Here is a 26,084-nt window from a genome sequence, read left to right on the forward strand (position 1 = left end):
TACTACTGAGGTCGCTTAAAATGTTACGGTCTAGAGTGCCTGCAGGCAGCCATTGAGACTGATTGTCTAAATTATATTGTGGCCACGCCACAGTGGAGAGGAACACCAGTCGCTTTCATCTGAGATCTTGTTCTAATTGCAAAGTTTTGAGGTTTTTTAGAAGACACCCTAAAGGGGAGTCTCTAGGTATTTTGAATTTGGGGTTTCCCATTGCCTTCCTCTCGTCAATAGGCGGAAACGGAAACCGAACTCTACCTGGCTACAAAGCGTCCTTTGGAGCCACCAGAGACCGGTGAGAGGCTCCTGGAGCCGGAATGGAGATTACCTCCAGGCGGATGTCTCCATCCTGGACGGGTCTCCCACGGAACGGAATGGAGTTCCTTTGGGCAGACGTCTCTGCCTTTGGGAACTCCCCTGGGTCACCTGGTGATCGGTAAAAAGCCTTGGGCCTGCGCAGGACTTCTGGCCAAGGGATATGAGAGGGAGGCAGAAGGTACTCACCCCTAGGAGACTTGGAGGTGGGGAAAGCGATGTCCAGGTCCTGGTCCGTCTGGGGCGTGGAAGGAGGAGGCTCCTCGGACCTTGGGGGGCCCTGAGGAGGGGTCTCCTCCCGGGTTTCGGCACCAGCTGATTGGCTTTAATGTGACCCCCAGAGCAAATGCCAGAGAAAAGGCAAGTAGGCAAGGCAAAAAAAAACCTTTATTTACAAACCAAATGTGAGGGAGGGACGCGGTTCACCGGCCTCCGGCGTGGAGGCCGACGAAGTCGCTCCGGCATTCTCGGGTGAGGTTCCTAGGTCCGCACAGGAGCAGGGGCCAAGGAAGCTCACTCCGGCGCTCTCGGGTGAGGTTCCTGGGTCCCACGCAGGAGGAGGGGCCGAGGAAGCTCGCTCTGGCGCTCTCGGACGAGGTTCCCGGGTCCCGTGCACGAGGAGGGACCAAGGAAGTTCGCTCCAGCGCTCTCGGACGAGGTTCCCCGGTCCCGCGTAGACGAGGAGGGGCCAAGGAAGTTCGCACCGCGCGCCCGCCGGGAGCGGCTTTTATGTCCTGGGCCCGGGAGTGGGAGGGCAGTGAGCGGGACATAGGCAGGTCAGGGGCGGGTCGATAGGCATGACTAGGCGGGTTCCGGTTTCTCTCCGTCGGAGGTCGGGTTGCGCCTGCGCAGTCGACCCGTGTCTTTCCCGGGCACGGGAAAGTTGACGGCGAAGAACCCGGAACTGCGCCATCTTGCCTCCGTTTGTCCAAACAACCAGACCTACTTCCTCTGACATATACCATCCTCCAGAGTCCAGGACTCAAGGTCTTTTCTCTAAAAGAACAATGGATAAAGTGACATGATTAGAAACAGCTAATAAGCATGTAAACTATTTGTTAGTGTTACTAAAACACCTAGACTGACACACTAAACCAGGCTCCTATGACAAAAATACAGAATTTGTATCACAGCATCACATATGGAAACCTTGCCAGTACTTAAGTTTCTCCTCATTCTCTGCTTTTCCAATTCCACATCTCTCCCTCTCTTCCTGCATTATAAGTCTCAATCCTCTCCTCTTTATCAGCCCTAACTCTTCAGTACTGTTCCAATGTGTTGGCCTCAAACTCTTTTCCAAATCATGCCTTCCACTATAGAAATCATGCACACGGTCCCAGGAATATTATTCACATTCCTTCTTCAGCACCCACCCCAACATTTTCTGCTTCTGAAAGCCTTTGTGTACTTTTGTACTTTGATCGGTTGGAATGAAAAGCAAGAAGGAGTTTTTAAAGTTTATTTAGGTCTATATTTTACATAACAAAATTCATACATGCAAGTAACAAAATACACAAAATACAGGTGAAAGCAATGTTAAAAGTGCCACATGAGCATTAATAAATTAATGACTTTTTATTTGAAGTAGAAGAAGATGAACATCCCTCCCCTCAGAAAGTCAAAAGACTTCAGTTATGAAACATCCTGGGAAGAAAGTTCTAGCTTTGGGGAGAAGACCCCCCCAGCCCTTCATTTCTGAAGGGTAGGATCATAGAATACAGTCTAGAAGGCCCATATCTGTGGGGAAAAGAAAGAGAGATCAGCCTGTTACTGTGTCTATATAGAAGGAAGTAAACATAAGAGACTCCATTTTGTTCTGTATTTGAGATGCTGTTGATCTGTGACCCTACCCCCAACCTTATCCTTGCAAGAGACATGTGCTGTGGTGACTTAAGGTTTAAAGGATTTTGGGCTGTGCAGGATGTGCTTTGTTAAACAAGTACCTGAAGGCAGCTTGCTGGTTAAAAAGTCATCACCATTCTCTTGATCTCAACTACCCAGGGACACGTACATGGCCAAAGGTCGCAGGGACCTCTGACTAGGAAAGCTAGGTATTGTCCAAGGTTTCTCCCCATGTGATAGTCTAAAACAATGCTGCTAAAAGGTTTATGGAGATGTTTGCATATGTATATCAAGGCACAGCATTTTCCTTTGAACTTATTCATGTCACAGACATCTTTATCCATATGTCTTACTGCTAATTTTCTACCTACAATGATCCTATTATCCTGCCACTTCCTTTTCTTTAAGATGGTAAAGATAATTATCAATAAATACTAAGGGAACTCAGAGACCGGTGCCAGAGTAGGTCCTCTGTAAGCTGAGTGCCGGTCCCCTGGGCCCCACTTTTCTTTCTCTATACTTTGTCTCTGTGTCTTATTTCTTTTCTCAAGTCTCTCGTTCCACCTAACGAGAAACACCCACAGGTGTGGAGGGGCAGGCCACCCCTTCAATACCACAGCCCTGACAGTCACAGCTGACTTACCACGAAGGACCGTTCAATCAACCTCCTCAATGATGGGGCCAGTGCTGGGGTCCCCCTGACGGGCTTGAGCACCACAACTGCTGCCCCCAGGGACACCAGGCCCACCATAGAGACTGGAGAAGATGCAGCAACAGATTTGCTCCAGCTACCTCTGCTGATGCTCATACTCCTCCTTCTCTGCCAACTGGTTGTGTTCCAGCCAGGCAAGGACTTCCTGACACTTGTCTTGCACATTGCGCCTGTCCTCTTCGGGAATCTTGTTCCTAAGGCTTTCCTCTTGCAAAGAACCTTTCACATGGAAGACATGGGCCTCCAGCGAGTTTTTGGCAGATACTCTGTCCCTCTGGGCCTCATCCTCAGCCTCGTACTGTTCGGCTTCACGAACCATCCTCTCCACCTCCTCCTTGCTCAGCCGGCCCTTGTCATTGGTGATGGTAATCTTGTTAGCCTTACCTGTGCTCCTGTCAGTAGCTGTCATGCTCAGGATGCCATTAGCATCAATGTCAAAGGTCACTTCTATCTGGGGGACTCCACGTGGGGCAGGAGGGATGCCACTGAGTTCAAAACACCCCAGCAGGTTGTTGTCCTTGGTCATGGCCCTCTCACCCTCATACACGTGGATGAAGACGCCAGGCTGGTTGTCTGAGTAGGTGGTGAAAGTCTGGGTCTGCATGGTGGGGATAGTGGCGTTCCTCTGGATCAATGTGGTCATCACCTGACCTGCTGTCTCCAGCCCCAGAGACAGGGGAGCCACATCCAGCAGCAGGAGATCCTGCACTTTCTCACACTTGTCACCCATCAACATGGCCGCCTGCACAGCAGCCCCATAGGCCACAGCCTCATCAGGGTTAATGCTCTTGTTGAGCTCTTTGCCCCTGAAGAAGTCCTGCAGCAACTTCTGCACCTTGGGGATGTGAGTAGAGCTCCCTAACAGGACGACATCATGAATCTGGGCCTTGTCCAGCTTACCATTCCACAGGGCCTTCTCCACCGGCTCCAGGGTACTGTGGAAGAGGTCTGAGCACAGTTCCTCAAAGCGCGGCACCAGTGATGGATGTGTGGAAGTCCACGCCCTCGAACAGGGAGTATATCTCCAGGGTGGCCTGGGTGCTGGAGGACAGAGTGCACTTGACTCGCTCACAGGCTGTGCGCAGCCTGTGCAGGGCCCGCTTGTTCCCACTTAGGTCCTTCCCATGCTTCCCCCGGAATTCTTCCATGAAGTGGTTCATCAGTCGGTTGTCCAAGTCTTCTCCACCCAGGTGGGTATCTCCAGCAGTGGCTTTCACCTCAAATACACCGGGGTCAAAGGAGAGAACTGACACGTGGAAGGTGCCCCCACCCAGGTCAAAAATGAGCACATTGCGCTCTCCTGCGCCCCGCAGGTCCAGCCCATAGGCGATGGTGGCCGCCATGGGCTCATTGATGATCCACAGCACGTTGAGCCCCGCGATGGCCCCTGTGTCCTTGGTGGCCTGGCGCTGCAAGTCATTGAAGTAGGCCGGCATGGTGAGCACCACGTGCTTCACGGGCTGGCCCAGATAGGCCTCAGCTGTCTCCTTCATCTTGCTCAGCACCATGGACGAGATCTCCTCGGGGTAGAACGTCTTGTCCTCCCCGCGGTAGGACACGGGCACCTTGGGCTTGCCGCCCTCGCTCACTACCTGGAAGGGCCAGTGCTTCATGTCGGACTGCACCGTGGTGTCCGCGAACTTGCGACCCAGCAGCCACTTGGCGTCGAACACGGTGTTGTGCGGGTTCAGGGCCACCTGGCTCTTGGCCGCGTCCCCGACCAGCCGCTGGGTGTCGGTGCAGGCCACGTAGCTGGGCGTGGTGCGGTTGCCCTGGTCGTTGGCCAGAATCTCCACATGACCCTGCTGAAACACGCCCACGCACGAGTAGGTGGTGCCCAGGTCCACGCCCACCGCAAGCTCCCGCGGGGCCTGCATGGCTGCAGCTTCTTGTCTGATGCGCGAGGCCACGGACGCTGCTGCCGCTGCGCGGTCAACCAGCGCTCAGCAGTGAGGCTCCCCCTGTGGTTTCTCTGCAGCCAGCTCGGCTCGGAGCTGCTCAGCTCCGCTTCCACAGGTTTTTTATCCTTTTGAGCCTGCCCCAACCCCCGCCACCGCGAACCTTCCCGGACCTTCCGGGCCAGTCTGAGAGCCGACCGCCCGGGCTGACTGAGTCGGGCTGCCAGCGCAGCGCTGACCCCAGGAGAAGGTTCTGGCGGATCCGGCCATGAGCTGGGGGGCGGGACGGCTGCGCCAGGCCAGCCCGCCTCTGACTCAGGACTGCTGAAAGAAACGCGGGGAAGGTTCTAGTTCCTCCCGGCTGGCTCTGAGGATGCGCGGTTGTGGCAGAGGCTGCCAAGGCAGCAACTTTAGAGGCAAGGTCTCCCCCGGGCTGTGGGAGGTCGGATCCCTGAGGCGCACAGGGGCCTGCCGCTTCCTTGGAGGGCCGCTGCGGGTCCAGTGGCTCAGGAAGCCGGAAAATATGTTACCACGCGAATACAGATATATAAGATATATATGTATATATCTTTTTTTTTTTTTTTGAGACGGAGTCTCGCTCTGTCTCCCAGGCTGGAGTGCGGTGGCCGGATCTCAGCTCACTGCAAGCTCCGCCTCCAGGGTTTAGGCCATTCTCCTGCCTCAGCCTCCCGAGTAGCTGGGACTACAGGCGCCCACCACCTCGCCCGGCTAGTTTTTATTTTTTTTTAGGAGAGATGGGGTTTCACCGTGTTCGCCAGGATGATGTATATATCTTAAAACAGTTGTTATCTTGAACAAAATATTTTCCAAACCGCGATTTAAGACGCTGCCTGATTCCTTCATGAATGGCTAGAGATAGTGAGCGTTAAGGGATGATACCGAGCTTTAAGAAATCATACTGCAGCTGTTTTAGTTGCTAGTAGCATTGGTGGTTCAGTGGTAGAATTCTCGCCTGCCACGCGGGAGGCCCGGGTTCGATTCCCGGCCAATGCACGCTTCATTTTCTGTATTCATTTCGGTTAGTTTTCTCATCTAAGTATAATGACTCTTGAATAAATTAAACCACGTGGCCGAAGAGTTTAGGCTACTCCAGTTTTGTTCTCCCTCCTTTACCACTTTCCTCAAAGGAGAGGTGACATCGTGCTGTGGCCCTAGGACTCGGGAGAGACCTCGCCACTCAGCCCAAGAGAGAATGCAACACCCAGGAAAGGAGGACGCAGTGTATGGTCGGGATGTCCCTCATGTTCTCCCCAACGTTTGTATCACTGAGGAGCCTCCTCTCCAGAGGCCCAGTGGAGAGGCCCAGTGTGCGTTTTTCTCTGTGGCCTAAGTGGGTTCTGAGTCAGAGACCAGGACTCAGGTGGAGAGTAAACTACTACAGGCTCCAGTCCGACCTACGCCCTAAATGCTGGAGGATGAGATGGGTTCACTGGGCAGTAAAGTCACACTGGTTTCTATCAGACTGTGACTTTGTGAATTGAGGCCATTTCCCACTTTCTTTAATCCAGAACATTCCATTCAGATCATCTGGTGTTCGGATTTCTACTGAAAGCCAAAACAAAGACATTTCTGAGACTTCTGAAGGTTGACAAAATGCTCACACAATTTTCCTTGACCTCCCCGTCAGGGAATCGAACCCCTCTCTCAAGCATGACAGGCAGACATACTCACCACTATAGTAACAAGGGTGGCAACTGTAACGGCTGGCAGCTGGAGCATATGTGGTATATTCTGGTGTTATAATTTAGCAGTGTATTAGAGAAACTTAAAAGTTGGCTTTTATTTAATGTTACTTGCCTGATTCAAAGGAAACTTCCATTTGTAAAAAGAGAAACTAAAAACCCTTACTCCATAGGTGGCTATTTTCTCCTTTGACAGGTTAGAACCCACTAGGAAGTTCGAAAGACCTTTTAAGAGGGAGGCAGGAGTCCAGAAGTAGAGGTCAGTACTGTTCCTGGGCTGGGTTTCTTGGTCAGTCCTCTCTCTGAGAGCACCGGTGACAGCTGGTAGAATTTGCTGCTTGAGAGATCAGCTGTACTGGTAAGGTGATCAGTCCAGGAAAAAAAAAGGAATGTTTAAAGAAACGGGCAATATATGACTTCCACAGTGGAAAATCAAACTGTCGTCGAAAAGAAGTAACCTATTTCATAACTCTAAGAGGGAAATAAGCTGTCGGCTTTAAATTCACTCACTCTCCGTGTCTAAGCTGGTCACAGCTGGATGCCAGAGTCAAGACATTTGCTGACGGTCTGCAAGAGATGGGTCTTCACCTCAGCAGGGAAAAGCTGGCCCAGCCAGGGGGTCTATGCCCTGGCTTGTTAAGGGATTCTCTTGTGTGGGCTCTTCTAACCTTCTCTTCCAGCCCCTACTCACCTCAAAACCCCACTTACCCACTCACCTCCAAGAGTTACAGGTATGGCCCTAATGCAGCCTATGAATGTTACCACAGCATCACACAGGCATGCTTCCAATGTCACTTCTTTTTAATTGATCTCTTCAGAGTGGTTCAAACATAGCACAGGGGAGCTTATGCATGCAGTACAGTTTTGGTTTTGTTTGCTTGTTTGTTTTTTGTAAAAGAGTCACTGCAGGGTTGTTGGGGGTTTTTTGTTTGTTTCATTTTAGTTTTTTTTTTTTTCTGGTTCCTGCTCTGTTCCCCAGGCTGGAGTACAGTGATGCAATCCCAGCTCACTGCAGCCTTGAACTCCTAGCCTCAATCAATCCCACCTCCACCTTCCAAGGCTCTGGGATTACAGGCATGAGCCACCACAGTTGGCCTAGTACAAATTTTATACATACACTTAAATATATCCATTTATGTTTAGTAGCTTGGTTTGAGTAGCTTTAAAAATAGAACTGACCTTAAAGTAATGACTTAAATAGACATTGTAAAGTGGTGCAGTGCTCACAACTCAATATTGAGTACAAAAAAAAGCAAGTTGTATGTGTTAGCCCATTCTCACACTGCTAATAAAGACATGCCTGAGACTGGGCAATTTACAAAAGAAAGGTTTAATGGACTTATAGTTCCACGTGGCTGGGGAGGCCTCACAATCACGGCAAAAGGTGAAAGTCACGTCTCACATGGTGGCAAACAAGAGAGAGCCTGTGTGGGGAAACTCCCCTTTTTAAAACCATCAGATCTCATGAGACTTACTCACTATCACAAGAAAAGCATGGGAAAGACCTGCCCCATGATTCAGTTACCTTCCACTGGGTCCCTCCCATGTGTTGTGGGAATTCAAGATGATATTTGGGTAGGGACACAGCCAAACTATTTCACTATAGAACAAAATTTATAGTATAACCCAAACTGTGTATATATAAAGGTCAGTGACATCTACTACCTGTTTGCCCTTGAACAAGTCATTTCACCTGTCTGGGCCACAGCTTCCTCCGTTTTAAAATGAAGAGATTGGACTACATTGTTTCTAAGGACTTTCCAGTTTAAAAGTCTTTGATTTCAAATGTCAAAGAATTTACTCATTCCACACATATTTATTAAGTGCTTTACCATGCACCAGATACTGACCTGGGCTCTGAGTATGTGACAGTGAACAAAACAGACAAAGGCTTCTCCTGGAGCTCACATTCTAATGAGAGGAGTGGGGAAGTCAGACACAAAACAAACAGTAAACATATATTAATAGCACATCAGTAGTAATAAGTACAATGGAGAAAAATGAAGAAGGAAAGGGACATTAAGAGTATGGGAGGGCAGACGGGTTATACTGAATGATCAAGGAGACCTCACTGATAAGGTGACATGTGAGTAAAGACCTAAAGGACATAATGAGGCATAATGTGGGTCTATAAGAACATTCCAGAAACAGGAAATAACATAGGCTCTGGGCAGAAGTATAACTGGCATGTTCAAGGAAGAGCAAGAGTGACCAAAGACAAGCAAGGAAAAGCAGTAGGAGGTGAGGTCAGAGAGAGTGAAGAGCAAGATCCTGTAGCATCTTGTAGAGCATTGCAAAGGCTCTAGCCTTTACTCCAAGTGCAAGGGGAAGATAGTATATGGTTTTGAGAAAAGAAGTGACAAATATGACACACATTTTTAAAAGATCACAACAGCTGTTGTGGTGAGAATAGACTATAGGATGGCAAGGGTGAGTGGAGGGAGGCCAGTCAGGAGGCTATTGCAGTAATCCAAGTGAGAAATAATGGTGGCTTGGATCAGGTGGTAGGAGTAGAATACGGAGAAGCAGTCAGATCATTGGGTGCATTTTAATGTAAAAGCAAGATTTAATAAGGTTTTGTATATTTGAGGAGCCTCTGTCTAGGGTGATATGGTTTGGCTGTGTCTCCACCCAAAATCTCATCTTGTCATCCCCATAATCCCCATGTGTTGAAAGTGGGACCAGGTGGAGGTAACTGGATTATGGGGGCAGTTTTCCCCATGCTGTTCTCATAATAGTGAGTGAGTCGCACGAGAGCTTATAAGCGTCTGGCACCTTCCCCGCTTGCACTCACTCCGTCCTGCTACCATGTAAAGAAGGTGCCTGCTTCTCCTTTGCCTTCTGCCGTGATTGTAAGTTTCCTGAGGCCTCCCCAGCGATGAGGAACTGTGAGTCAATTAACCCTCTTTTCTTTATAAATTACCCAGTCTCAGGTTATTTCTTCACAGCAACCTGAGAACAGACTAATAAATAGAGTCTGGAAGCTAAAGGGTAGGTGGAAGCTCCATAGCCTCCTTAAAAATCGATGTAAACTATCCAACAGAAGCAGCTGCTACTTTTCAAATGCAAAAAAATTTTGCACAGTGGTGCTGCGTCCCAGGAAAATGGAAGGCTCTTTAAGGGCACTCACCAAACCATCAAGGAGACTGTTGGTCATGTTTCTAATCTGCCTGGAATGGCTTCTCTGAGAAGGTCACATCCTTCTGGTAACTACATTGGGAAAATAGCAGTGCAGGAAGTCGGCAATCTCCACTGACGACTCATCTGAAGTTTGCCTTTCTGAGAACTTGTGTTCCAAAACAAAGTGAGTGTTTTATTTGCCATAGAAGGAAAGGGAAGAAGACATGGAAATAAGAATACAAGTTCATTAGAAGAAAAGTATTCAGTTTTAAGAAGAGGGGCACTCACCCTACACTCCAAATCCCCATCTCTCCTCTCCCCCACATCTTATCCATTACTACCTTCTCAAGATTTTCATCACCAAAAAGAAACAGACCCCAGATAGTTCAGTCTACACCCCAATCAATAGAGCCCTGAAAAGGTAAACAGAATGTTTTGGTTATAATGTTTTATTACAAAAGTAATATATGATCATTATAGAAAAATAAAATAGGTCATCAATAATTGCATCACCTTGAAACAATCACTTTTAATTTGTTGCTAGAGGTTAGTCTGTTTTAACATTTCTGAAATCATATAGACTTACATGATTGTTCTCATGTAACCTGTAACATAAGCATTTCTCTTGTTGCTATATCTGTTAATAACAGTGGTTTGATTAATTGTATTGGCTGTGTGGATGTGGAACAGAAGATTCTTGATGTCAAGAAGGGCTGAGGCACAGAAGGTGCAGTCGGTCATTTGGGACCATATTGTCTGTGGCTTTCAGAACAGGGAGCTTCGGGACTCAAGTAGTGACTCTGGAAGAATCCTTCTCTTTTGGAACTGCAGCATCCCTTCGTCTTCCTCAAGGGGAATTTAGTCCAGGAAATACCAGATCCTTGCCTCTCTAATTCTCTTCTCAAATCCCAAGGCAAGACAATGGAGACCTAATGTGGTGCTGGTAATTGGGCTGTTTGTTTCTCTGGAGCTTCTGACTGCATAAGCAGTGAATAGGTGGTTTTACTCTCAGCATGAAGAAGGCAGAAACCAGCAGCAGGGATCCACAGAGAGGGCATAGTAAAGACGATGTTAAAGAGGGCGGGCATGGTGGCTGACGCTGGCCATCCCAGCACTTTGGGAGGCCGAGGCGGGCAGATCACTTGAGGCCAGAAGTTTGAGACCAGCCTGGCCAACATGGCAAAACCCCGTCTCTACTAAAAAAAATAAAAATACAAAATACAAAAATTAGCTGGGCGTGATGGCACATGCCTGTAATCCCAGCTACTGGGAGGCTGAGGCATGAGAATCGCTTAAACCTGGGAGGCAGGTTTACAGTGAGCCAAGATAGCACCACTGCACTCCAGCCTGGGTAACAGATTGAGACTCTGTCTCCAAAAAAAAAAGAAAAAAAAAGATGTTAAAGGAAAAATCTGAGGCACAATATACTTTTAAAAAGTTATTTGAGTAAGAAGCAATTCATGCAGTTCAGTGTTCCAGTGGCAAAATGTCACAGGCAAGTATTTATTGGGGAAATGTGGAAGCAAAATAAAGACATTTGATTGGTTTTCAATTATGTAATTGTTTTTGGGGGTGGTATCTTGTTAGAAAGTCCCTAGACAGATAGTTATATGTTAGTAGGCTGCTTATGATTGTTGTCTTATTTCTAACATAAGGATTTACCAGAAATGATCCAAGTTAAGTTTTGCTTACGCTTGTAGTATGACCCCAGTGAAGTTTTGCTTATGTTTCTAGTTTAAGCAAAGTTAAAGCTATTTCTAAGGGCCAGGTGGTTTTGTTTGCTCAGGAATTTTTCCAGTCTCCATTTAAATTTTCCTTTAACAATTCCCCTCTTTTTGTCATCCCACTCAGCAAGCTGAGAGTGTGACCACATGGCATAACATTACTCTTAGTTATTACTGTTGACGTAGTTGTTGGGAGGAAGAGTCAGGTAGATGTTTTTATCATCATCAGTAGGTGCCCTGGGGTTCAGAGTCATGTAGCCCCCGTCAGCTGTTTCATAGTCATTGTTGGTTTCTTCAAGTTGTTTCTTTCTGATGGCAATCGTTTGACGTCCAAGTGGCTGCAGGAAAGCATTTAAAACCCGTAGGATAATTCAATACACCGGGGAGGTAAATACAATAACTATAAGGAGAATAATAGCCAAGGATTGAAAAATTCCTCTGAGCAAAGATTCTCGGGAGCCAAGACTTAACCGATCGAATAAATTAATGAATACAAATAAATATTATCTGATGAAAAACTCACATTTGTTCTTTAAAGTCTTTTAAATTTTAGAAGGTTATTGTTTTGCACTAAGCTCCTGCACTAGGCCCAAACAGAACAGACTAAAAATCAAAATGGAATCACCCATGATAAAGTTTCAAGTCGCCAAACAGAAACTACATTGTTATCTGGCCTTTGGAAAAATCAGGAGAGAGAGATAATAACCTAATAACCTAAAAACCTAATTTCGCAAACAGGCCAGTTTCAATTGGCATCCTTACAAAAAAGTAACCTGATGTTAACCAACCAGTTATTTATTATTCTGTTTCCCATTCTGTCTTTTGCAACTTTAACCAGCTTTAAAATAGCCAATCCACTTTAAATTCTTTGTTTCTTTCTTCAGACCATTCTCTGTCTATGAAGTCAATCTCCTCTGCTGTAACTCATTGGAAACCTTATTCTAATTTAAGGAGGCAAGTGTTGCCCAGTTCTAGAATCACCACATAGCCAACTGAGATCTTTAAGCATTTCTTTTGACATCAGTAGGAACACAAGCTCTTCCTTGTTAAGCATTAAGATATCAAGAACTTCTATTTTGGGGTGCTATTGAGGCTAACTTGCTCATTTTAGATTGTGTTGCTTGAAAGGAATTCAGGGTATTATTCTATTAAAAAAACAGAGTTAATATTTGGAGCAAATTATGATCTTAGTTTTTGAGTTTAGAGGGCAGCTAGGTGAAACAATTTCTAGATGTGAATTTGAGGCAAGTTTAAATGGTAGACTGAAGATGGCAGTTGCAATGTGATGTGCTTTACTGGTTTGCAATTTGAATGTCTCTGCTTATTTCATTAAATATTCTGGTACACTCTCTGAGTGACCCACATAGCAGCAGGCATTAAGATTGGCATTAAGGGCCAGGCGCGGTGGCTCAAGCCTGTAATCCCAGCACTTTGGGAGGCCAAGACAGGCGGATCACGAGGTCAGGAGATCGAAACCATCCTGGCTAACACTGTGAAACCCCGTCTCTACTAAAAAATACAAAAAACTAGCCGGGCGAGGTGGCGGGCGCCTGTAGTCCCAGCTACTCGGGAGGCTGAGGCAGGAGAATGGCATGAACCCGGGAGGCGGAGCTTGCAGTGAGCTGAGATCTGGCCACTGCACTCCAGCCTGGGCGACAGAGTGAGACTCCATCTCAAAAAAAAAAAAAAAAAAAAAAAGATTGGCATTAAGGCACACATGCTCTGTTGTAGTGATTTTTCTGAAGCTTAAGTCACCAGTTTCAGTTTGTAGAGCTTTGGAAAAAGGCAGTTTTAGTTTTTAGTGGAACTAAAAAACAAAATATCAGGAGTCAATCCAGTTTATAGGGAGATAGTAAAACTTCAAAGAAAATGAACAGGCCTAGAATTTGACAATGGATGCACCGTAGTTTCCTACTAAAATATAATCTTTTTTATTCTGGAGAAAAATATTTTTATTTTCCATTTTTACCAAAAATCAAAGTTAACTTTTTTGCAAAAATGAATCTAGTTTCATTAAATTTGACCTGATTATTTATATGGGTATAATAAAAATAGTAATTTTAAAATATATTTTAGCCAGAGCTTTGGTGATATCCAAGACACTTTACTGACTTTGTATCAGTCAACTTTAGTTTTTAAAAACTATCTAGTAATTGAGAAATCTCAGATTAGACCTTTAAAAGCCTCTCTAGGCTAAGAAGCCAAGCCAAGGACTTGCCCAATTACGTCCTGTTACAAGGAGAACAGATTCTTATTGAACCTATGCATTTGCTTAGATTGAAAATGAAAATACTTAATAAGAGTTTCCAAATTCTGAAACAATCAGGTAGACAGAAAAAGATAAGTGGAACACTTTTTTATTTTTGTTTTAGTAGTTTGTCTTATCTGGAAATGGTGTAGATATTTAATGAATACCTGTCATTTCATTTAACACAGTTAAAGTGGCAAACATAACATTAAACAAAACCAACTACCTGTCATCTCAAGGTATTTTTTTTTTTTTTTACAAATTTTGTAGGAGACAACAAGAGCTTATTTGGGTAAATAGGTAGAATATTCACTTTCATTAATACCAATATTCTTATTTATTAAAGATTACTCAGGTAATATGAAGTTGAAAAGCATTTTGGCAAAGTTCTTTTTTTCTGAGAAAATATGTAATTTATACAAGTGTTTATTTTTCTCTAGGCTAATTGAGTTCCTTTAATACTGTTTCTAATAAATACCTTCTGGAGGCAGAATAATAGTATGTACAAATAGCATACATATGTGTAGATATACATAAACATACAGAAAGATGCAAACAGAAATTCATGGCTTTTGTTCTGAAATTTTAGCCATGTGCCAGGTACAATAATATAAAACTAATTAGTTGGATCCAGCTTCTGGGAGTTAAAGTTAGCTGTTCAGATGGCTGACACTTTTTATTGATATTTGTGGAGAGGACTATTAAGATTTTTCTTTTGCCAGTTTGTTTCTAAAAAGTTCCTCCTTTTTTTTTTCTTTTTGATGAGTCATTTCGCTGAAGCTTGTGTTTTAAAAACATTTACACACCTCAAAGACCCAGAGAAAGGGTATTAAGCTTTCTCCAATAAGGAATTTTGGGGCGTTTTCACCTATTATTAGGAGTCAATCTTAATGAGACTGTGGATTAAATTTTAAATGACTGACTAAGGAGACATCTAGTTTATCTGGCCTAGTTCCAATTAGTCTTTATTCTTTTTAGACTTAGTGGTTGCTTTTATAATAGTTCATTTGTGCAATAACAAGAGTTAAATTTAGTTGTTGTAGATGCTCCTGGCTCATTTGAGGATCTAATTTTTTAAGGAGGTTAGCATTGAGTAGGTTCAGATGGAAAAAGCAAGCAAAGAATAATTTCTTATTAGCACATTGTAGAGATTTACTGAGAGACTATTTTTAAAATCATTCTTTTAGAAACCTTTACATACCAATCAAAAATGTTTATCATTGTTTCTGAGACATTTGGGATCTCATTTTTTGCCAATACATCCCTTAAATGAACAATTTTTTCTAGATTTAAACATGCTCACTGTGACCATTGCAATTTTAAGTCATCTGTGGTAAGGCATACCTATTTCTCTAGAAAGTCACAGGTTCTGGGCCCATATTATCTGAACATAAAAAATCACTGTGTTTCAGATGGAGGAGTCCCAGACTCTGTGCATTCTGACAAAGTCATAATATCTTGCCCTTCTGAAATTTACCTACCTGAGGACTCCAATTGGACCCCCAGCTCAGTTTCTGTTGAACACCTAGTTCAATCTGTCAAATACCCAATTTGACCTCTGGATCCCAATCCAGAAAGCAGACCTTGTCTGGAAACTAGTAAACTGTACTGGACCTAGTGTAGTTCCTGTTGAAAACAGATGAACTTGTCAAACACCCAGATTAACCACTGAATCAAATGAGAAATAAAATTACTGAAATAAGCTCAGAGAGCTCAGGACACAGTTGCAAGCCTGATATCTGAGAGGGACTTACCTAGTGACTCACAAATGCAGTAAGAAACCAGTGAATACAGTGGGCTCAATGGGTACCTATGCCTGGTTATCCATTGCTCTTAGGGATATCTGGGGGAGAGTCTACTTTATATCCTACTTCTGATGCCAAACTGTTAAAGAAAAATCTAAGGCACAACAAAATTTTAAAGAGTTCATTTGAGTAAGAAGCAATTCATGAATTGGGTGACACCAAATCAAAAGAGGTCTAGTGTTTTAATGACAGAAAGTCAGAGACAAGTATTAATTGGGAAAATGTGGAAGTAAAATACAGAAATTTGATAGATTTGCAGTTACATAATTGTCTTTTGGGTGAGGTACCTTACTAAAGTGTTCTTAGTCACATCGTTATGTTAGTTGGCTGCTTACGATTGGCTAGAGTTAAATCTTATTTCTGTCTAACATAAACATTTACCAGAAATGATCCAAGTTAAGTATTACCCATTTTTAGTTACAATCCAACTTGAGTTTCACTTGTGTTTGCAGTTTAAGCAATGATAAGGCTATTTCTAAGGCCTGGGTGGCTTTGTTTGCTCAGGAGTTTTCAGGCCCAGTCTCCATTTTAATTTTGCATTAACAAAGGCAAAAAGAGAGGAAACAGGGGAGAAGGGATGGGGGAGGTAGAAAAAGAGATGACTGGGATTACTCACCTCAAATTGGGCAGCCTTCACAGGATCAGTGGAATTGGCTGTGGGGAAAAAGAAAAAGATTAGCCAGGGCACTGCTGTTGAAAAGGGCCAGCCCTTGCTGATGCTGAGGCTGCAAAATCATAACCAGACTCAAGGCAAGGACTGCTGACCCCTTGACACAGTCCTGTAAGGCCAAGGGCTAAGTAAATATGGCCTCATGTTCCCACCCTTGGGGTCACCCAGCCACAGCCTTCCCCACGGGACACACTGGTGGAGGGAAGCAGTCACTTGGGCCACACTCTTTTCAGGGAATTGCTGAGCTTTCCTAGAAGCAAACCAGACAGCTTGGGGATCTGAGATATTGGGGAAGAGGTACAGGAGGGGTGTTCAGCATCAGAGTGAAGTAAAGTCCAGGTTTTTGCTGACCACATCAGGGAGAGAAGGCTGAGGGCCATTTCCACATTGTCCAAATGTCGTGCATCTTTGTTGGAACTTTGAAGAATATAGTAAGTACTCCATGGCATTAAAAAGGAAGACAGAGTGAGAAAGTAACAAGAGAGAGAAAAAGAGAGGCAGGGAGGGAGAAAGGGAGAGGGAGAGAGGGAAGCACTTTCTCTGGTTAGTGTCCAAAACACACCTAATTTCCTCATGTTTTTGTCATAAACGGACTTTGCCAGTGTGAAAAGCAGCCTCAGTATCTGCAAAGCAGCATTTCTCAGGAAGTTAGGAGGTGTCTGACACAATGTGTCTAGTCTCTTACCCCCTGAACACAGAGAGTCTTTACTGCAGCAAACCACATTCTGAAATCCCGTTCTAATACATTCCCCAACAATTCCAGCAACCCAGCTCTGCCTTTTGGGAAAGGATTTTTAAAAACCCGTTTATGCAGCACCAATGCCTGGCTGCAAAACTGCCTTGTGAAATGTGCTTATGCCAGCGTAGACCGAACCACACAACAAGATGGATAATTCAGTTGCTCGGACTTTGTTTTTTCCAGATCTGCTTTGGCCCTGGTGTGAACACAGGCCCCTGTCCCCACTGGGCCTGGCCAGCGGACACGTGACCTTGCTGCAAGCACAGCTGGACGAGTGATATTTTGCTCAAGCTCTCAAATCTGTTGGCTCTGCTCTGAATCATACTCCAGCCATCTGAGTTGGGGTCTTTGACAGCCTCTTTTTCCTGCCTGTTCCTACTGTCATGGAAGCCCCCAGAGAAAGCCCTGGTTTCCTTTGTGCTCTGACTTTACTTACAGTCTGGAAGTTGCCTGGCATCCTCCTGGAAGCTCCTTTACATACTCCCACCTGAATGTCAGACCTAGAAGGCCTGAGAGGTCACCCCAGTCACCCACTCATTTCCTCAGTGAGCAGACTGAACCCCATCAGGGAGACTGACTGGCTCAAGGCTCCACTGTGTGATGGGGGCAGAACCAGGCCAAAATTCAGTCAACCTTGAGTGCACGGGCATCGGAACCAAGCTTTGCCCACAGAGTAGAGCCCACTAGTGCCCCTAGTCCCCAGGAATTTTCTCAAGCCCAAACCTCCTCTTAGCATTCCACAGACAGCTGAGCCTGGCCACTCCACCCGATCCCTTCACAGAGCAGATTCCTCAGCAAATCGAGGGGTTTTCAGGCCTCCTCCTCCTTTCCCCTTAGAATCCTGCCTCCCGCATCTGATTGGCCTCAGTCTTACAGCCCCTAGCCCTATCCTTTGCCAGCTCTGCCAAAGCTCCACGGAAAGACCAAAGTATCTCTGATTTCCTGCTTTGGAAATATCCCCAGATTCCTGGTCCCAGAAATTCGGACACAGCCCTCTCCTCTGTATCTGGGACTGGTGTTTTTCTTCTCATCTCCAGAGAGGTCCTCTTTAGGCCCAGAAATCAGACTCAGAGCTGACCAAGTGATTTGAGCCCTGACCATCCCCTCACCGCTGCTCCCTCCCTGGCTCCCAGCTGAACTCACACAAGCCCCTTCTGGCTGGCTCTGGTCCAGCGGGCAGCCCTGGTGAGCCATCACTGAATCCCTGAGACAACCCTGTACTTACCTGGTTTCTCAGGGAGGGTCTCCTCCATTTCCCTGCACTCAGGGTTTCCTGGGAGAGCTGGGAGGGGCACATAGGAGGTTAGTAGGATTAGGGGGTAGGGCCTGAGTCCTCAGGACCAAGGACCAGGGCCAGGGTTGGATGGGACCAGCTCAGGCCTTCCCTCTGGCAGATGCTTCCCGTCCTCCCACCCCCAGCTCCCCTGCTCAGGGGCTGCTCCCACCTGGAAAAGGGCTGGTCCAGAGGCAGAATTCAGCTCACCCATGGGGACGCCCAAGAGTGTCAGAAAGGCCACTCATGGCATCTGTCTGAGGCTTGCTATGCCTTTTAAAAACACCTCTGTGTCTCAGTCTCTCTCTGTGTCTCTGTATTATCATCAGTAATTGAGGTCCTGGCTATGAACCAATTGTAAAGTGCTTTGTGAGGTGTTAGTGGGATTATTTCTCTTTCTCAGCAGCTTGCAGCACCCTCTCTACTCCCCCGTGACACCCATATAAGCCCCACCCAGTCTCAGTCCCTGCCTTGGCCCGGTGCCTGGGGAGTCCTCTTTCCCTCGCTAAGCGCTGCCATCACACACCACCTCCTCCAGAATGGCAACAGCCCTGTTTGTGTGCTGTTACTGCCTGACAGGCACTGGTGTAAGAGCATCAGCATCTTTCATCCCCATGGCAACCCTGTGAGGTGAGTCCTATTAGTGCTCTTGCTGAGGATGAACTAATAAATGAACTAATAAATAAAATGTGGGCCTAGATCTGAATGCGTATCTAGCCCTAAGAGAGGGATTCTGGAAATGTCTGGGGTTAGGGCCTGGACCAAATGCAAACTGATAACAAAAGGGACTGGGAGGAGCTACAAACCTGAAATCCGCTTTTTCCTGCAGTAGATCAAGGCCACTACAGCAGCAACAATGGCCACTACAGCAATCCCAGTGACCACAGCCACATTGATCCCCATCAGTGAAGAGCTGCCCACGCTGGGCACTAGGGAAGACAGACATTAGGACAGGATGGGGGTTACTATTTTAATGACAACTTGTATTCTCCTTGTCCCACCTCCCACCTCCTCCAGTGCTATGTCCTAGTGCTTGTCACCCAAAGCTCTTCTGTGTCTGAGTCACTCACCAATGCAAGACTCACTACATCCCCCAGCCTCACCTGCACAGGGTTTCTGTGGCTGGACTTATGTCTCCTTCCTATCCAGGTTTCTCCACCAAACTAATAAAGGCACATTGGTGAGCAGGCAGGAGCAGAGGGAAGGAATCCCCTTAGCCCTTGGGGGCAGTAGGAAGGGTGGGCCCAAAGCCTTGCATAGCTGGAGGCATCATTACTCTATGGAGCACAGCCTTGAACAGACTATGACATGCCAGGCTTTCTGGAGTGAATGGCTATAACATGAGCCATGAGAAGAAATGAGGCAAACTTCAGCTCTTAGGAATGCCCAGGAGCTTTGGGAACCTCTGCACCAATGAGGGAGCTCTGCTTCGCTGCCATCTTTAGTCTGGGGCCTGCATTTCAAAGTGGAACAAGAGCCTGACTTCCTATTACCTGGGAGGTGACGGCTCCAAGTTCTGGCCCCTACTCCTGCTCATTGGCCAATACTTAGCCAGGCCTCCACACCACTCCTCTTTGCTCCAATGCCCAATTTTGCTGCTGTGGCCTTTCTCAGACCTCCGTGTAGGCCCATGTGACCTTAGCGCTTGTCCATCCCCTCTTCTCCCCTCCCTACATCTTGGTAGATTCCCCATACCTTGGACAGTGATGGTCACAGGTTTGGATGAGTATGGCGTGTAGCCTATGTTTCCTGTGCAGTGGTAATCACCACTGTGACTGTGGTTTGCTTGTGGGATGGAGAAGTTGGGATCCACATGGGAAAATTTCTTGGATTTTCCATTCTGGAAGAATGTGACCTTGATCAGAGGCTTGTCCTTCCAGCTGTGGCACCTCAGCATGATGGTTTCTCCCTCCTGGAACTCCAGGTGAGGGGTCTGGAGCGCCAGCCACTCTGAAAGACACAAATATGATAAGAAAAGGTTGTAAGGCTAGATTCCAAGAGTTTTTCAGCTCATTTTCAGAGGTACATTACTCACAGAACTTGAAACGATGTCTGGTGGAGAGAAATGAAGATGCTTCATGACAGATGTGAGCATTCTCTTATAGGCAATATATGGGATTATATATCTATGGGACCTCTAAAAAACAGAAGTTTTCAGAAGTTTCAAAGATGCAGAACAGATATTTAAAACAATTCTGAGGAATTTAAAATACTTGTTTGAGTAGAGAAATGAGTGCATTTCAGTAACTGTAGAGGCTACCCGACAGGGCCTGAAGCCATCAGTTTTTGTGGTCTGGGGATTACTAATTTAATGGTAAATTTTGTACAAGCTTTGGGAAGTGAGGGTGGGCAGCCACGAGCTGTATTAACAATGAAGTAGAGCATTTTCCCCCTTTTTTCCACATGCTGTTGCTGGTTTAAAAAAAACATAGAGCCGGGTGTGGTGGCTCACGCCTGTAATCCCAGCACTTTGGGAGGCCGATGCAGGTGGATCACGAGGTCAGGAGATTGAGACCAATCTGGCTAACACGGTGAAACCCCGTCTCTACTAAAAATATAAAAAATTAGCCAAGCGTGGTGGTGGGTGCCTGTAGTCCCAGGTACTTGGGAGGCTGAGGCAAGAGAATGGCATGAACTCAGGAGGCGGAGCTTGCAGTGAGCCAAGATGGTGCCACTGCACTCCAGCCTGGGCGACAGAACGAGACACTGTCTCAAAAAAAAAGAAAAAAAAAAATAGAGCCTTAATCCTGCCTCATCCACCCTGTCTTAGTCTGTTCTGGCTGCTATATCAAAATACTATAAACTGGGTAGTTTATAAACAACAGAAATTTCTTTCTCCCTGTTCTGGAGGCTGGGAAATCCAAGACCAAGGTTCTTGCAGCTTCTTTGGTAAGATCCTATTTCTTGGTTCACAGAACTGAGGCTTCTTGCTGTGTCCTCACATGGCGGAAGAGGCCTTTGAGCTCCCTTGGCCCTCTTTTATAAGGGCTCTGCCCTCATGACCCAATCACCTACCCAAAGACCTCACCTCCTAATACCATCACCCTGAGGGTTGCTATTTGATTAATTCATATCATATGAATTTTGGGGGCACAGAAACATTCAGACCATACTATACCCTGCGTGAAATCTTCCATCCACATAAGAAAGAAAAAGGTATGACTTTTGAATTCACACAAGTGAATTCAGTATTCAATTGTGACTCTGAATAAAAGGGGCATTCAAGAAAAATTTTAAACTTAAAATCACTTTTTCCTTTTTGCCTACAAACATCCTCACTCCCAACAATTCCTTCCCTTCATTGATGGCAGAGTAATCAGATTCCAAAATTCACCTATCTCGGAGGACAAATCTATTAACAAAGTTTCAACAAACTTAATAAAGAAGAAAATCAAATTGCTCTATCATAGGAAGAAATACGATTTATTTATACTTATTGTTTTATTTATATTTATTCAATTTTAATAGTTTTTTTTTTTTTTGAAATGGAGTTTCGCTCTTATTGCCCAGGCTGGAGTGGAATGGTGCAATCTCAGCTCACTGCAAACTCCGCCTCCCAAGTTCAAGCGATTCTCCTGCCTCAGCCTCCTGAGTAGCTGGATTACAGCCATGCACCATCACACCAGGCTAATTTTATATTTTTAGTAGAGATGGGGTTTCTCCACGTTGGCCAGGCTGGTCTCAAACTCCCGACTTCAAGTGATCCACCCGCCTCAGCCTCCCAAAGTGCTGGGATTACAGGTGTGAGCCACTGTGCCTGGCCAAAAAAAAAGTATTCTGTATATGAAAGGCCAAGTACCATTATTGAGATGGCATGAAACAGAAACTAAAGTCAGGATTAGGATTGTGGCTGTGCCATTCACTGCTGAGTTCTTGGGTCTAATCAGCTTCATTTCTTTGTACAATGGATGGGTGGGACTAGATAGTTTCTCTCTAACAACTGTTCAGCTCTCAATTTTTTTTTTTTTTTTTTTTTTTTTTGGAGACAGAGTTTCACTCTTGTTGCCCAGGCTAGAGTGCAGTGGTATGATCTTGGCTCACTGCAACCTCCACCTCCCAGGTTCAAGTGATTCTCCTGCCTCAGCCTCTTGAGTAGCTGGGATTACAAGCATGCGCCACAACGCCTGGCTAATTTTTTTTTTTTTTTTTGAGACGGAGTCTGGCTCTGTTGCCCAGGCTGGAGTGCAGTGGCCGGATCTTGGCTCACCGCAAGCTCCACCTCCCAGATTTACGCCATTCTCCTGCCTCAGCCTTCTGAGTAGCTGGGACTACAGGCACCCGCCACCTCGCCCGGCTAGCTTTTTTGTATTTTTTAGTAGAGACGGGGTTTCACTGTGTTAGCCAGGATGATCTCGATCTCCTGACCTCGTGATCTGCCCGTCTTGGCCTCTCAAAGTGCTGGGATTACAGGCTTGAGCCACTGCGCCCGGCCTGTAGTTTTAGTAGAAACGGGGTTTTTCCATGTTGGTCAGGCTAGTCTCGAACTCCCGACCTCAGGTGATCCTCCTGCCTCAGCCTCCCAGAGTGCTGGGATTACAGGTGTGAGCCACAACACCCAGCCCTCAATGTGTATTATCTATATTTTTACATTTTCATAAGAAGAGTCAGAAGTACTATCAGCTGTCTCTGGGAAGCCAATACAGAGGGGAGCTATGATGTCATTGGGTAGCTTTTGAGGTCAACTCAATATTTATTTATTTCCCTTCAGTAGAGCACCGTCAAGAGAAAGCGACCCCACTGCCAGGATCTCTCTGGTACAGCAGCAGCCTTAAAGGACAACGAAAACAAATCACCATCTCAGTGTTGAACAGGAGAATCTAAAACACTGAATGTTTACCCACGATCATCTCCAGGGTTTATGCACCAAGAGTGCAGCTCAAGTAAACAACAGTAGAAATGTGCTTATATTTTCAGACATTGGAAGCAGGTAGAAACAGTATCTAAGCCAGGCGTGGTGGCTCACGCCTATAATCCCAACACTTTGAAAGGCTGAGGAAGGAAGATCACTTGAGACTAGGAGCTGAAGACCAGCCTGGGCAACATAGTGAGACCCTGTCTCTATAAAAAGAAACAAAAATAAGTCGCTTGGCATGGTGGTGTGCACCTGGAGTCCCAGCTACTTGGGAGGAAAAAAAAAAGAAATACTATCTAGAAGCATTTTCTCTACAGACTCTATTAAACTGAACACTGTCAGATGTTTACATAAACCAAAATCAGATGATGTGACTCCTTTAATTAAAGCCATCTCAACTCACTCAGGAATAAAAGTCAAAATAGTTGCAACAGCTTATCAGCCTCTGCTTGATCTACCCTTCACCCTCCCCTCACCTCTGACCTCATCTTCCAGACGGAATTCTGCACTCCCACCTCCTCACAGCTGTCTGGCAGCCTCCCACCTTAGAGCCTTCAGAGGTCTATTTCCTCCAACCTCTCTGCTTTACCACACTGCCACAGGAGGAAGGTAGTTTTTTAAAGTAGGGATTTCCTTCTGCTTCTCTCACACTCAGCTGTTTGTGGCCTCATAACCCCCTTGCTCAATCAAGACTGAGGCGAAAACAACCTAACACATGCTGAGAAAATTATTAGAAATTCCCCCTTCCCCCACCACACATGCTAAGCAAAGGGGGTGGGTGAAATGGGGAATGAATGAGCAACTTACAACAGTGCTTCCCAGTAAGCAGGCCACCCCCACTCTTTCCTGCAAACGTCTGCCTGTAAACAGATTTAATCCATCCTGGCCCTCCCAGGTCCACCCCGGGGCCTTCCTCCACTGACCAGAAAGCACAGTCAGATGAACAGGGTCGCTGAGGCTGGTCCGGCCAGTCTGGCACCTGTACTCCCCGCTATCATTGTTGTTGGCCTTGAACCTGTAGCTGGGCTGCGTGTGGGTAGGGATGAGATTCCCATTGTGGAACCACTGAGTGGAGTCGCTGTCAGGGCTGTGAGTCCCCCGGCACGTCAGAGTCACAGAGTCCTCCTGGAGCACATTGATCCACGGGGGCTCAAGTTTCAGCACAGCTTTCGGGGGAGCTGCTGAGAGGCAGAGAGTGGAAAGGGGTGTGAATAAATAACCCTGAAGGGACTGTGGATGCCAAAGGAGCTCCCAAGGGAGGTCAGGCACCAAAGAGTCCTATTGTAGATGCAGTTCAAGATCTGTACTTGCAGCAGCCTCATTCCGTTGGGTCTTCAGTGGATCTAAGAAGCAAATCCCAGACCCCACTAAAATGAGGGAACTGCCCATGCTGAACCCAAGCTTGATTTTCAGTGGAACAGACATATCCCCCATAGCAAACACAGCATCATATTATGAGGATATAATACTGTCAATACAAGGAAGCAAAGGGCATACTCACCAGCTTGACTGTCTGCAGAAGCTGTAAAAGGGAAGAGAGTGGATCAACGTCTAGCAGGAGAAGATGGCTTCAAATTTAGCTGCGTATGTGAAAGGGGCAGGGGAGGTGAGCTGGGGCTCTTCCTTCTCCAGGACCTATCTCAAGATCTTGTTTTCAGTTGATCTTTTATAAGAGTATTCACTTCATATGAACCCCTTATCTCATTCACTGTTCTTCCTCATGACTACAAAGTACACACGAATGTTTGGTGCAGAATGGATTTTCCAGGGACTACGTAACTACCTCTAAGTTCTGACCTTAGAAACCACTGGAAAACTTAAGAATTCAGAGTCCTGTCTCCTCTTTCAATCTGTCCCCTGCTTCCAGGGCCCAGGCCTGCTCTGTACCACACTGGTGCCTAGAGTCCAGGCAGTAGGAGTGTCTGAAATTGCGCTATTTCAGAATGACCCTCACTCACCCAGCAGCAACAAAATTGTCAATGGTTGAAGCAGCCACAGGTTGCTGGAACATACATTCTGGGACATTTGGGTCTCCATAGTCATCCCAGCACTGTGCCAACGTCCAGTGGGGTTTAAGAGATAAGCTTAGAAAAGAGGAAGGAAATGGTTTCATCTTCTTGTGCAGCTGTCATCAGTCCTCAATTCTGTTTCTGCTGACCAATCAGGAACAACTCCAGTTAGGAGTTGAGTCTGCTTTACAGATAAGTCTATTACATACCACCCTGTGTCCTTGTGAAAACCCCAGGGAGGGGTTACCGTTGTGTTGGCTGGTATACCCCTCCTTAGAGTATTCTTTAAGATAATTCCTGGTCAAAATCTTATCCAAAGGCATTAGAGCAGTTTGCTTCCAACAGGAGCCAAAAATGACCAGCAATACAGCCTGCTGGAGAAGAGGAGACCAGAGCCTGGGAAGAAGATAATGTCCAGCTATTTTTTATACCCATAGAACAGAAACTTAAAGTAGAAAATTACCTTGTTTTTCACAATATTTTCTCCTACTGAAATTTCCTTTTCTTGAAATGGGAACCTTTTCTCCCCCTGAAACTGTAAGTGGTTTTTCCTCTATGTTTTCCATTACAGAAGTTGTAAGGAACTGCCCATGCAGAGCAGTTGATTTGCACATATATTTATATATTTCAAAAATGGAACACAAATAATAGGGTTATAAATTGGCAAACATTTTTGAAGGGGATTTAGGCACTATCTATTAAACATTTGAAATTTGTCAGCCTTATCACCTAATAATTCCATCTCAAAAAATACATCCAATAGAAACACTTAGGTGTGAAAAAAATATCAACAAGAATATTCATTGCAGTATTGTAGCATATAAGGAAAAAAGTCAAGATTAGAAGATAATGGAGACAGTTCAAGACCATCCTGGACAACAGAGTGAAATGTCATCTCTATAAAATTAATTAAAAAGTAAATAAAATGGGGGATTTTATTAAATAAATAAAATTTATTATTTTTATAAATTTAATAAAATCAAATAGTAACTGCCTTATAGAGTTGTTTTGAAGGTTAAATAATGTCAGGTAAATTAATTGTATAAAGTACTTAGAATAATAACAAAAATATCAGAAAATGTTAAATAATTTAATTACTGTCTTTATGCTACTCTTTTATAGATGGGCCTGTGAGAAGACAGTGATACCCCTGTATTTAGTGGGTGGTATTTTACCT

The 26,084-nt window shown here is 45.5% G+C and overlaps 2 protein-coding genes and 1 non-coding gene across 8 annotated transcripts; 1 reads left to right on the plus strand and 2 right to left on the minus strand.

Moving 5' to 3' along the window:
* Window positions 1-1,225: 1,225 nt before the first annotated feature.
* HSPA6 (heat shock protein family A (Hsp70) member 6) lies at window positions 1,226-5,342 on the minus strand. Its single transcript, XM_033196179.1, is given in 3 exon segments — window positions 1,226-1,308; window positions 2,798-3,836; window positions 3,838-5,342. Coding segments are annotated over 2 exon segments (1,932 nt in total). The 5' UTR covers window positions 4,744-5,342; the 3' UTR covers window positions 1,226-1,308; window positions 2,798-2,810.
* A 365-nt stretch (window positions 5,343-5,707) lies between these two features.
* TRNAG-GCC lies at window positions 5,708-5,778 on the plus strand. Its single transcript has one exon. It is a non-coding gene; the product is annotated as a tRNA-Gly (tRNA).
* Window positions 5,779-10,020: 4,242 nt separating this feature from the next.
* Window positions 10,021-25,011, minus strand: FCGR2A (Fc fragment of IgG receptor IIa). Of its 6 annotated transcripts, none has more exons than XM_033196197.1 (8): window positions 24,857-25,010; window positions 24,400-24,420; window positions 23,822-24,076; window positions 19,742-19,996; window positions 18,853-18,975; window positions 17,999-18,055; window positions 15,981-16,018; window positions 10,021-11,649 (listed from the first exon to the last, which is right to left on the minus strand). In XM_033196197.1, the coding sequence occupies exons 1-8, from the start codon at window positions 24,939-24,941 to the stop codon at window positions 11,476-11,478; spliced, it is 1,008 nt and encodes a 335-aa protein (XP_033052088.1). In that variant the 5' UTR covers window positions 24,942-25,010; the 3' UTR covers window positions 10,021-11,475. The 6 variants fall into 6 exon arrangements, with proteins under 6 accessions (XP_033052088.1, XP_033052087.1, XP_033052082.1 ...); XM_033196196.1 differs by having other exon boundaries at window positions 23,822-24,079; XM_033196191.1 differs by lacking the exon at window positions 17,999-18,055 and having other exon boundaries at window positions 23,822-24,079.
* Between the last annotated feature and the right edge of the window lie 1,073 nt (window positions 25,012-26,084).

The sequence above is a fragment of the Trachypithecus francoisi genome, unplaced genomic scaffold (genome assembly GCF_009764315.1).
Source record: "Trachypithecus francoisi isolate TF-2019V2 unplaced genomic scaffold, Tfra_2.0 Lachesis_group5, whole genome shotgun sequence".
Taxonomy (NCBI): domain Eukaryota; kingdom Metazoa; phylum Chordata; class Mammalia; order Primates; family Cercopithecidae; genus Trachypithecus; species Trachypithecus francoisi.